The sequence below is a fragment of the Trichomycterus rosablanca genome, chromosome 18 (genome assembly GCF_030014385.1).
Source record: "Trichomycterus rosablanca isolate fTriRos1 chromosome 18, fTriRos1.hap1, whole genome shotgun sequence".
In the NCBI taxonomy this organism is placed as follows: Eukaryota; Metazoa; Chordata; class Actinopteri; order Siluriformes; family Trichomycteridae; genus Trichomycterus; species Trichomycterus rosablanca.
Window position 1 is genome coordinate 12,576,830 of NC_086005.1, and position 14,139 is coordinate 12,590,968.

General features: G+C 41.7%; 1 protein-coding gene across 3 annotated transcripts in view; it reads left to right on the top strand.

Moving 5' to 3' along the window:
• LOC134332138 (unconventional myosin-XVIIIa-like) overlaps nucleotides 1–14,139 on the top strand; it is a 115,149-nt gene that overhangs the window by 28,576 nt on the left and 72,434 nt on the right. For all 3 annotated transcript variants that reach the window (XM_063013625.1, XM_063013626.1, XM_063013624.1), the window contains 3 exons: nucleotides 2,247–2,333; nucleotides 6,620–6,761; nucleotides 13,853–14,012. In XM_063013625.1, the coding sequence (XP_062869695.1) occupies nucleotides 2,247–2,333; nucleotides 6,620–6,761; nucleotides 13,853–14,012 (389 nt within the window). The remainder of the gene's footprint in view (nucleotides 1–2,246; nucleotides 2,334–6,619; nucleotides 6,762–13,852; nucleotides 14,013–14,139) is intronic.

A 14,139-nucleotide genomic window follows, 5' to 3' on the forward strand; every position in this document is an offset into this window, starting at 1 on the left:
GATCGCTCATCTATTGCTGATTTTTGATTTGGTCATCTTCTAGACCTTCATCAGTGGTCACAGGACGCTGCCCACGGGGTGCTGTTGGCTTGATATTTGAGGTGTTTAAAAACTCCATCAGCGCTGCTGTGTTTTATCCACTCATACCAGCACAACACACACTAACACACCACCACCATGTCATTGTCACTGCAGTGCTGAGAATGACCCACCACCTAAATAATACCTGCTCTGTAGTGGTCATGTGGGGGTCCTGACCATTGAAGAACAGCATGAAAGGGGGCTAACAAAGCATGCAGAGAAACTACAGATGGACTACAGTCAGTAATTGTAGAACTACAAAGTGCTTCTATATGGTAAGTGGAGCTGATAAAATGGACAGTGAGTGTAGAAACAAGGAGGTGGTTTATGGCTGATCAGTGTATAATGTCTACAGCACGTGTCAAACTCAAGGCCCGCGAGAGCTTAAAAGACACATGATTTTCTTAAAATACACTGTAAAACTGTACATAAACTGCATCTCCCACAATGCATTTCGATTTTTTGACCCACAAAGTCCCGCCACATCAGCGTTTTACTGAGGCGGTTTTCTAACAAGTGATGTTCAGAAATATTTACAAATAATCCCAAAATGTACAAGAAGAGAAAATTTAAGCAGAAGGAAGAGAATGTAATGAAAGATGGAAAAGTGAAAACAAGTTTGTGCTTCAAGAAGGAAAACCGGTACGTCTCTTGTGTTATGAGGCCGTGCCTGTGGTAAAGGAGAACAATATAAATGTAGATATACATTATAAATATACAGTATAAATTTGGAGTTTTGACACCAAACAAAATTTAGCCTCCAAGAAAAACAACAAATTGTTCAAGAATTAAAAGACACTGCAATCACAGCAGGATACGTTACAATCGGCCCTTTGAGGGCCACCATAATGCATGTTTGACACCCCTGGTCTACAGTAGCTGTATTGTATGGTCTGGGGAAATCCACAATTTTCCTCTAAGCCAGAATGACTGTTGAATAAGCCAATTAACACATATGACACTAGACAATACACACATTTCTGATTATTCTTGAACACAAAGTCATCTGTTGTTTCTAAATAGCAAGAATAGCAGACAGAGAAATATCTGAACTTGCCAAATAATACGAATGTGGATTCCAATAGGCATAACTGTGCACTGAAAGACAGATTCATTTCTGTTAATAATGCAGCTTATTTATTTTAATATGAAAACATTGTAGCCCCCATGTTCTGTTCTTTGTTATTATACGTAGAATAAAAAGGTTTACTAATGAAGTAAATCCACAAACTGTACCTGTATAGTTTAGACTAGTGCGATAACGACCTCTGCTGGCTGGTTGGTGGCGCCTGCACAGAGACGGGAAAGGAGTGTGGTAGAGGGTGAGGCTCTTCGTACACAGCACTGTACTGCACTGCACTGCACTCGTCAAGTGTAGGTGATAAGATGTTCGATTGCTGTGCACGTGTCGCCTCATCCTCCCCAATCAGGAGCAGGGACCAGCATTAGTGAGAGGATGATTGAGGGGTAGAAATTGGATGCGCTAAAGTGGGAGAAAAAGGGGGGGGGGGACGACAAGCTGCTCAGGTGGCGCAGCGGTAAAATACGCTAGCACACCACAGCTGGGATTTTGAATACATTGTATTGGCTGTTGTTCACAGGGTGGGTTAAGCCGGACCAGTTGATTGATTGAATTGGGGAATAATGTTGATCAGGGTGTGGCTGTCCATGCACAAGGCTGATCCGCACATGAATGCGCTTTGTGCAGGTGAAAAGATGCAGTCGGTACTGCACACGTGTCGGAGGGGTGAAGCGTAACGCAATCAGGGTGATTGGATATGACTAGATTAGGGGAGAAAATTGGGAAAAATTGGAGAAGAAGAGAGAGAAAAAAGAAACAATTTAAGCCCTGAAAAGCATCAGGAACAAAATTGTAATAATGAATATTTGTCTAACGTCCTTAACATTTAAATAATTCTTTTCAGAAAATTATTCTATGGTAAGTATCTGGTTTCAAAAAGTAAGAGGATCACTGGTCTAGACGGCCTAAATATTCTTCTATAGGTGTCTAGCCATTCAATTATATCTCTGCATATCTTTTTTCCTGTGTTTTGTCTCATACGGGGTTTATTTTTATCTTTTTCTTCGGTCGCACACAGAAAATCAGTCTTTAACCTTGAGGTAAATATTAAGAATTATGTTTTTTGTTTTTTTCTTTTATTTAGGAAAACATTGAGCTTGCACTGGATGATGTGGAACCGAGTCCTTCACTGTCTATTTCTGCTGTAGATCAGGCATCCAGCCAAGCACTGGTAAGTTCATGCTTCACATTTAGCAGACGCTATTATCCAAAGCGACTTACAGTACTGTGACAGTATACAGTCTAAGCAATTGAGGTTTAGAGGCCTTGCTCAGAAGCCCAACAGTGGCAGCGGTGAGACTTGAACCAGCGACCTTCTGATTACTAGTCCAGTACCTTAACCACTAGGCTACACCTGCAGCTAGTGATGTCGAAACTCGTATTCGAAACTGAATCGATTCATTTGAAGCTCAGTGTTTCGAAACGTTGCTTCGAAGTCCGTATCAAAAGAAAAAAGTCACGTGACTGTCCCGGAAAAGGTTTCATTACATCACGCTGTTTCGAGACGTTTCAATTGTTGTTGATCAATTGTATGTGTCAGTGTGTAATAAATATTGCATAGCCTGGTTGCACAAGCACTTCCCATTTTGATTTTATAATAAATAATGGTCAATGTCAAGAACACTAATGATTTCGAATCTGCTCTTGGACAGAATCATTTGTTTCATTTGCTTGGGTGGCACGGTGGCTTAGTGGGTAGCACTGTCGCCTCACAGCAAGAAGGTCCTGGGTTCGATCCCCAGGTGGGGCTGTTTGGGTCCTTTCTGTGCGGAGTTTGCATGTTCCCCCCGTGTCCGCGTGGGTTTCCTCCGGGTGCTCCGGTTTCCTCCCACAGTCCAAAAACATGCCACCAGGCTAATTGGAAACACTGAATTGTCCTATAGATACCTAGCCGCTAGATGCACAAACCAGCGCATTGTAGTGCCGGGAGCCGACCCCGTAACCGAACGGGACAAAGGCCGAGGAAGAAGAGAAAAATCTCGCAAAAGCCCCACTTATGCCATTACTACCTACAGCTATTCTAATATTGGTTTATACCAGGGGTGTCCAAACTTTTTTTGATGGAGGCCAGATGGAGTTAAAAAATTTGCGTCACGAATAAAAATATTATAGACCAATTTAGCGGGCCATTTTCAATTTTATTGCTTGCCAGCAGAGCCAAACATTGTTCATACAATCGCCCAGCCCAGCCAGATGGCAGAGCTGAGATTCGATACGATGTATTCGAAATCCCAGCTCTGGTGTGCTAGAGTATTTTACTGCTGCGCCACCTGAGCGGCTGGACACCCCTGTTTTATACCATCAAACTGCAATTTACCTGTGGTGTTTCGTCAATCATCCTCTCACTAATGCTGGTCCCTGCTCCTGATTGGGGAGGACGATGCTGCTCCACGCCCCCTCCGAAACGTGCACAGCAATCGAACATCTCATCACCTACACTTGACGAGCGCAGTGCGGTACAGCGCCGTGCACGGAGGGCCACACCCCCTACCGCACTCCTTCCCCATCTCCGTGCAGGCGCCACCGACCAGCCAGCAGAGGTCGTAATCGCACTAGTCTGAGAGACAGTCCCCATCCGGCTTTAGTCCCGCCCCTTATCTGAACAACAGGCCAATCGTCGTTCATGTAGCCACTCGGCCTCGGCCGGCAAGGCAGAGCCGAGATTCGATACGATGTATTCGAGATCTCAGCTCTGGTGAACAGCGCGTGTTTTACCGCTGCGCCACCTGAGCGGCACCATACGCATTTCTAATCAATTCTTTAAAATAGTTTTCATGCTTTTTCTGTGCTCAAGTCACATTTGAGTAAATGAGTAAACACAGCTTTTGAAATCAGTAGGCATGGGGGGGGGGTAATTATTCCCATGCTATTTTTTCTGTTTCATGGTTTCCAGATATGTCTACGTTATAAAACGTTTGCATGTGCTCTTTTAAAAACACATTAAAGCATGAGTTATATCTAAAACAGATTATTTGAATGGATTGGGATTGAAATTACACTTTTTGGAGAACATTAATGCTCAAATTGGGAATTTGAGTTATTACATCCTCTCAGGTATTAGCTCCTGTTTTTGTAGCTGTAGTTAAGCAAGACAAAAGAACAATGCTGGAAAAATTATGGCGGCTATTCGGAGATAATTGCTAGAGTGCCCTGTCTGTATATATCCCGCTTGCTGGTGTCGTTTTTAAGTTACAATGAGAACATCGCAGCTAATAGCTCGCCTCATTTATGTCTTTTAAAAGGCTTGACAGCAGGATAATTGCCTGGACAGAAGTGTTGTTGTTTAACGGTGGGTATAGTACAATAAAGCATGAAATTAAAAGCTCAGCTGGGTTAAACAGAATTTGGCTTGCTGTTGTTTTCTATAGCTGCAGTAGTAAAATGGACTTTGTGTTTGAAAGACCTTTGTTTTTGTATAAAACAACTCTTGCTGGAGGGTGGTTGAGCGGGCACTGATGTGGGAGAGGGTACAACTGGGAAAAGTTTTTCTATTCGTGTGCGTTGGTGTGTAATATCAGCCTGTGGGCTTTCTAAGGCTTTACCAGCGATTATGTCACGCTGGCTGTAGGCTGGTAACAAGCTAGGTAAATTCTTTGTTGGAGGGTCATTCATTATTCCTTTTTTTTTTTTACTTGCCTCTTTATTCTGGTCAGGTTTGGGATGTGTAGCAGTACCCAGACTGGAATACACAGAATATTTACTCTGCCAGTTCATCACACACTTGCTTATTCAGTTATTACACCAAGGGGCAATTTAAAGCGTAAAATCCACCTTATGCATGTTTTTGAGAGGTGGGAGGAAACCAGAGTTCCTCGAGGTGAACCATGTGGGCACAGAAACGAGGCTAAATTCCTTATATGTGTTGGTCAAAGGCAAGAATTAACCCCGGTCACCAGATGTCATGTTGCTGTGCAGCTAATGCTACCCCTGTTAACATCATCTGATTACTGTTTGGTGTGTATGTGGGTTCAATCAATCCTCTCATTACATTACCTTTTATCTGAGTTTTATTAGTATTACTATGATTTGGTAAATAACACACCAGTCACCAGTATTGAACACTTATGCCAAGTTCACACTACACGACTTTCCATGTCGTCAGGTCGCTGTACAGTTCACACTACACGACTGGATCTCTTGTAATCGGGAGTCTTTCAAGTAGGTGTGGCTTTCACACTACACGACTGATCGGCGGTAGGGGGTTTCACACTACACCATCTATCACCAACTGGAATCGCTGGTCTCCCAAACTATGTTTTGTCACGAAAACAAACGCGAGAAATGACGAGGAATTTAATGACACCACGTCCAAAAATGCACGTCAACAATAAGCGAGCGATCAAAGTTTATGTGCTGATGTGCAGCGTAAAATCAAGGAGAAAAAATAAATGAATCTGAGTGGATTTGGCTACGTGAACAGCAGGGATTGTTCTATAGTGAGTTGGAGGTTAATAAATATTTTTGCAATGCAGCGTTGGTGTTATGTTTTGTAGAGAACGATAAGTTCAGAAATACTGTAAAACTTGTGTGTGTGTTGATGTATTCTGATATAAACTATATTATTCCCCGGTCCCACCTTTTTACAACTCCTCCCCTGCGTTTCCCCTCACACCGTATCTTGCGTTCTCATTGGCTGTTCGACATAGCACTCATTGCCAGTCGGGCGACTCAGATCCAGATATTGGACAAGCTAGATACTGTATCTCTCTTTGTTTGCCGAGCGCTCGGATCGAGTTGTTGAGTAGTTTACACATAGCGATTGAGAGACAAGTTTCGATCGCCGAAGAGGAGTTGCTCCTGAGTCTGCAAATCTAGCGCCGACCAGTCAGGGCAAAAATCGTGTAGTGTGAACTAGGCATTAGTTTGTTTAGGCCACATAGGAAGCAGGCCATACTAGAATAGATCATTGGGCCAGTTTTGGTGATATAGCCTGGATTGTTATTGAGCCTACTAGGGTTGTTTTTTCTTATTTAAAGTAATTCATAAAAAAACATTTTTTTTCTGTCCATTTTCTTTTCTCTTTAAATATTTTAAATTATTTGCACCTTTCAAAAAGAAAACAATCAAATAAATGCTGCTGCTTGAAAATTTGTCTGAGTTAACTTTCTGGTATTGCCATGGTCAACCTGCTAACAAGCCGTTTCTGTTTGATTGTTAATTCAGTTGTTTAATTCTAATATCAGTTGATATCAGTTACCCGATATATTGTTTTGGTGTGAGTGGATTTTGGGGTAGGGGTATACATGAATAGAATTTAAAGATTTTAAATTTAAAGGCTAAGTCTACTGTTAAAATGTCTTCATATATTGGATGGTAATATTTGTGTCAGGATCCACAACTACAAAAAAACAACAGATGCATACCCCCACTATGTGGACAAAATGAAATGTATAGTAAAATGCAGTCTTTTTAAATCTGAAATGGTCCTGGAGTGTGTCTAATTTGTTTGGGTATTAGGTACGGACGCTGGCTAGGACTGATGAGGCGAGAGGTTTGCTCTGGTTGATGGAAGAGGAGGCGCTGCAGCCGGCAGGATCAGATGAAACTCTGCTGGAGAGACTTTTTGGCTACTATGGTCCTGCAGAGGGAGAGAGCAAAGGTCACAGACTCACACACACACACACACACACACTTATACACAAATACTACCATTTACATTCATATATACACACACTGTACACATGCACAAATACTTACACATTTACATACATATATACACATTTACAAACATATACATATACACACATACATTCACATACATATCTACACATGCACACACTTAAATATATACACACTACACATGCACACACTTAAATATATACACACTACACATGCACACATACATATACAGTACATACACACTTACCTACATTTACATACATATATACACAATACACAGTCACACATACATATACAGTGTATCACAAAAGTGAGTACACCCCTCACATTTCTGCAGATATTTAAGTATATCTTTTCAAGGGACAACACTGACAAAATGACACTTTGACACAATGAAAAGTAGTCTGTGTGCAGCTTATATAACAGTGTAAATTTATTCTTCCCTCAAAATAACTCAATATACAGCCATTAATGTCTAAACCACCGGCAACAAAAGTGAGTACACCCCTAAGAGACTACACCCCTAAATGTCCAAATTGAGCACTGCTTGTCATTTTCCCTCCAAAATGTCATGTGATTTGTTAGTGTTACTAGGTCTCAGGTGTGCATAGGGAGCAGGTGTGTTCAATTTAGTAGTACAGCTCTCACACTCTCTCATACTGGTCACTGAAAGTTCCAACATGGCACCTCATGGCAAAGAACTCTCTGAGGATCTTAAAAGACGAATTGTTGCGCTACATGAAGATGGCCAAGGCTACAAGAAGATTGCCAACACCCTGAAACTGAGCTGCAGCACAGTGGCCAAGATCATCCAGCGTTTTAAAAGAGCAGGGTCCACTCAGAACAGACCTCGCGTTGGTCGTCCAAAGAAGCTGAGTGCACGTGCTCAGCGTCACATCCAACTGCTGTCTTTGAAAGATAGGCGCAGGAGTGCTGTCAGCATTGCTGCAGAGATTGAAAAGGTGGGGGGTCAGCCTGTCAGTGCTCAGACCATACGCCGCACACTACATCAAATTGGTCTGCATGGCTGTCACCCCAGAAGGAAGCTTCTTCTGAAGTCTCTACACAAGAAAGCCCGCAAACAGTTTGCTGAAGACATGTCAACAAAGGACATGGATTACTGGAACCATGTCCTATGGTCTGATGAGACCAAGATTAATTTGTTTGGTTCAGATGGTCTCAAGCATGTGTGGCGGCAATCAGGTGAGGAGTACAAAGATAAGTGTGTCATGCCTACAGTCAAGCATGGTGGTGGGAATGCCATGGTCTGGGGCTGCATGAGTGCAGCAGGTGTTGGGGAGTTACATTTCATTGAGGGACACATGAACTCCAATATGTACTGTGAAATACTGAAGCAGAGCATGATCCCCTCCCTCCGGAAACTGGGTCGCAGGGCAGTGTTCCAGCATGATAATGACCCCAAACACACCTCTAAGACGACCACTGCTTTATTGAAGAGGCTGAGGGTAAAGGTGATGGACTGGCCAAGCATGTCTCCAGACCTAAACCCAATGGAACATCTTTGGGGCATCCTCAAGCGGAAGGTGGAGGAGCGCAAAGTCTCGAATATCCGCCAGCTCCGTGATGTCGTCATAGAGTAGTGGAAAAGCATTCCAGTGGCAACCTGTGAAGCTCTGGTAAACTCCATGCCCAGGAGAGTTAAGGCAGTTCTGGGAAATAATGGTGGCCACACAAAATATTGACACTTCAGGAACTTTCACTAAGGGGTGTACTCACTTTTGTTGCCGGTGGTTTAGACATTAATGGCTGTATATTGAGTTATTTTGAGGGAAGAATAAATTTACACTGTTATATAAGCTGCACACAGACTACTTTTCATTGTGTCAAAGTGTCATTTTGTCAGTGTTGTCCCATGAAAAGATATACTTAAATATCTGCAGAAATGTGAGGGGTGTACTCACTTTTGTGATACACTGTATACACACTACACATACATACATACATACACACACGTTTACATATATACACAATACACATGCATGCATACATATATACACACTTACCTACATTTACATACATATATACACAATACACAGTCACACATACATATATACACACTACACATACATACATACATACACACACGTTTACATATATACACAATACACATGCATGCATACATATATACACACTTACCTACATTTACATACATATATACACAATACACAGTCACACATACATATATACACACTACACATACATACATACATACATACACACACGTTTACATATATACACAATACACATGCATGCATACATATATACACACTACAAATACTTACACATTTACATACATATATACACATTTACAAACATATACATATACACATACATTTACATACGTATCTACACATGCACACACTTAAATATGTACACACTACACATGCACACAAACATATACAGTACATACACACTTACCTACATTTACATACATACAGTGTATCACAAAAGTGAGTACACCCCTCACATTTCTGCAGATATTTAAGTATATCTTTTCATGGGACAACACTGACAAAATGACACTTTGACACAATGAAAAGTACTCTGTGTGCAGCTTATATAACAGTGTAAATTTATTCTTCCCTCAAAATAACTCAATATACAGCCATTAATGTCTAAACCACCGGCAACAAAAGTGAGTACACCCCTAAGAGACTACACCCCTAAATGTCCAAATTGAGCACTGCTTGTCATTTTCCCTCCAAAATGTCATGTGATTTGTTAGTGTTACTAGGTCTCAGGTGTGCATAGGGAGCAGGTGTGTTCAATTTAGTAGTACAGCTCTCACACTCTCTCCTACTGGTCACTGAAAGTTCCAACATGGCACCTCATGGCAAAGAACTCTCTGAGGATCTTAAAAGACGAATTGTTGCGCTACATGAAGATGGCCAAGGCTACAAGAAGATTGCCAACACCCTGAAACTGAGCTGCAGCACAGTGGCCAAGATCATCCAGCGTTTTAAAAGAGCAGGGTCCACTCAGAACAGACCTCGCGTTGGTCGTCCAAAGAAGCTGAGTGCACGTGCTCAGCGTCACATCCAACTGCTGTCTTTGAAAGATAGGCGCAGGAGTGCTGTCAGCATTGCTGCAGAGATTGAAAAGGTGGGGGGTCAGCCTGTCAGTGCTCAGACCATACGCCGCACATTACATCAAATTGGTCTGCATGCACCCCAGAAGGAAGCCTCTTCTGAAGTCTCTACACAAGAAAGCCCGCAAACAGTTTGCTGAAGACATGTCAACAAAGGACATGGATTACTGGAACCATGTCTTATGGTCTGATGAGACCAAGATTAATTTGTTTGGTTCAGATGGTCTCAAGCATGTGTGGCAGCAATCAGGTGAGGAGTACAAAGATAAGTGTGTCATGCCTACAGTCAAGCATGGTGGTGGGAATGCCATGGTCTGGGGCTGCATGAGTGCAGCAGGTGTTGGGGAGTTACATTTCATTGAGGGACACATGAACTCCAATATGTACTGTGAAATACTGAAGCAGAGCATGATCCCCTCCCTCCGGAAACTGGGTCGCAGGGCAGTGTTCCAGCATGATAATGACCCCAAACACACCTCTAAGACGACCACTGCTTTATTGAAGAGGCTGAGGGTAAAGGTGATGGACTGACCAAGCATGTCTCCAGACCTAAACCCAATAGAACATCTTTGGGGCATCCTCAAGCGGAAGGTGGAGGAGCGCAAAGTCTCGAATATCCGCCAGCTCCGTGATGTCGTCATGGAGGAGTGGAAAAGCATTCCAGTGGCAACCTGTGAAGCTCTGGTAAACTCCATGCCCAGGAGAGTTAAGGCAGTTCTGGGAAATAATGGTGGCCACACAAAATATTGACACTTCAGGAACTTTCACTAAGGGGTGTACTCACTTTTGTTGCCGGTGGTTTAGACATTAATGGCTGTATATTGAGTTATTTTGAGGGAAGAATAAATTTACACTGTTATATAAGCTGCACACAGACTACTTTTCATTGTGTCAAAGTGTCATTTTGTCAGTGTTGTCCCATGAAAAGATATACTTAAATATCTGCAGAAATGTGAGGGGTGTACTCACTTTTGTGATACACTGTATATACACAATACACATGCACGCATACATACACATGCACACACTTAAATATATACACACTACACATACATATACTGTACATACATATGTACATACGTATGCATACACACTTACCTGCATTTACATACATATATACACACTACACATGCACGCACACATACAGTGTATCACAAAAGTGAGTACACCCCTCACATTTCTGCAAATATTTCATTATATCTTTTCATGGGACAACACTATAGACATGAAACTTGGATATAACTTAGAGTAGTCAGTATACAGCTTGTATAGCAGTGTAGATTTACTGTCTTCTGAAAATAACTCAACACACAGCCATTAATGTCTAAATAGCTGGCAACATAAGTGAGTACACCCCACAGTGAACATGTCCAAATTGTGCCCAAATGTGTCGTTGTCCCTCCCTGGTGTCATGTGTCAAGGTCCCAGGTGTAAATGGGGAGCAGGGCTGTTAAATTTGGTGTTTTGGGTACAATTCTCTCATACTGGCCACTGGATATTCAACATGGCACCTCATGGCAAAGAACTCTCTGAGGATGTGAGAAATAGAATTGTTGCTCTCCACAAAGATGGCCTGGGCTATAAGAAGATTGCTAACACCCTGAAACTGAGCTACAGCATGGTGGCCAAGGTCATACAGCGGTTTTCCAGGACAGGTTCCACTCGGAACAGGCTTCGCCAGGGTTGACCAAAGAAGTTGAGTCCACGTGTTCGGCGTCATATCCAGAGGTTGGCTTTAAAAAATAGACACATGAGTGCTGCCAGCATTGCTGCAGAGGTTGAAGACGTGGGAGGTCAGCCTGTCAGTGCTCAGACCATACGCCGCACACTGCATCAACTCGGCCTGCATTGTCGTCATCCCAGAAGGAAGCTGACGCACAAGAAAGCCCGCAAACAGTTTGCTGAAGACAAGCAGTCCAAGAACATGGATTACTGGAATGCCCTGTGGTCTGACGAGACCAAGATAAACTTGTTTGGCTCAGATGGTGTCCAGCATGTGTGGCGGCGCCCTGGTGAGAAGTACCAAGACAACTGTATCTTGCCTACAGTCAAGCATGGTGGTGGTAGCATCATGGTCTTGGGCTGCATGAGTGTTGCTGGCACTGGGGAGCTGCAGTTAATTGAGGGAAACATGAATTCCAACATGTACTGTGACATTCTGAAACAGAGCATGATCCCCTCCCTTCGAAAACTGGGCCTCATGGCAGTTTTCCAACAGGATAACGACCCCAAACACAACCTCCAAGATGACAACTGCCTTGCTGAGGAAGCTGAAGGTAAAGGTGATGGACTAAACCCAATTGAGCACCTGTGGCGCATCCTCAAGTGGAAGGTGAAGGAGTTCAAGGTGTCTAACATCCACCAGCTCCGTGATGTCATCATGGAGGAGTGGAAGAGGATTCCAGTAGCAACCTGTGCAGCTCTGGTGAATTCCATGCCCAGGACGGTTAAGGCAGTGCTGGATAATAATGGTGGTCACACAAAATATTGACACTTTGGGCACAATTTGGACATGTTCACTGTGGGGTGTACTCACTTATGTTGCCAGCCATTTACACATTAATGGCTGTGTGTTGAGTTATTTTCAGAAGACAGTAAATCTACACTGCTATACAAGTTGTACACTGACTACTCTAAGTTATATCCAAGTTTCATGTCTATAGTGTTTTCCCATGAAAAGATATAATAAAATATTTGCAGAAATGTGAGGGGTGTACTCACTTTTGTGATACACTGTATATATATATACACACACTACACATGCACACATACATACACATTTATGTACATACATATACATACACACTTACCTACTTTTACATACATATATACACACTACACATGCACACATACATATACATTTACGTACATATATACATATACACACATACATTTACATACATATATACACATGCACAGACCTAAATATATACACACTACACATGCACACATACATATACATACACACTTACCTACTTTTACATACATATATACACACTACACATGCACGCACACATATACTGTATATATACACATTACACATGCACACATACATACACATTTACGTACATATATACATATACACACATACATTTACATACATATATACACATGCATACTTAAATATATACACACTACACATGCACACATACATATACATACACATGTACATACATATACATACACACTTACCTACTTTTACATACATATATACACACTACACATGCACGCACACATATATATATACACACTACACATGCACACATACATACACATTTACGTACATATATACATATACACACATACATTTACATACATATATACACATGCACAGACTTAAATATATACACACTACACATGCACACATACATATACATACACATGTACATACATATACATACACACTTACCTACTTTTACATACATATATACACACTACACATGCACACATACATGTACATTTACGTACATATATACATATACACACATACATACAGTATATACACATGCACAGACCTAAATATATACACACTACACATGCACACATACAGTATATATACACACTACACATGCACACATACATATACACACTACACATACACACATACATACACGTTTACATACATATATACACATTTACAAACATATACATGCACACACTACACATGCACACACACATATACATACACACTTACCTACATTTACATACATATCTACACAATACACATGCACGCATACATACACACACTCACATTTGCACAAACACTAGAAACACTCAGATGCATACATATACTGTACATACACACCCACATCCAAAAACATACATACATCCTTACTGTTTATACACACATACATACACACACATACACTCACACCAACACATACACACATTCACAGATTCACATATATTTAGACACCCTGACAAACCCAGATTGGTACTCACGAATACCTGTCTCATTACAGGCCACACGTTGCTGCTGAAGAGTGAGAGGCCGCAACATTTCTTACTCGCCCACAGCCATGGCACAGACTGGGTGGAGTACGATGCACGTGGTTGGTTAAACCATGCCAGGCAAAACCCCGCCTCACAAAATGCAGCCAGTTTGCTGCAAAATTCACAGAAGTAAGAGAAATAACAATAATAACTAAACCTTTACACATGCTAATCAAATGTGTATTATGGTTGTAAAACGAGGTCTGCACTTTTAATTCTGATCTGCTGTATGTTCTTAAACTAACCAATCTTACGT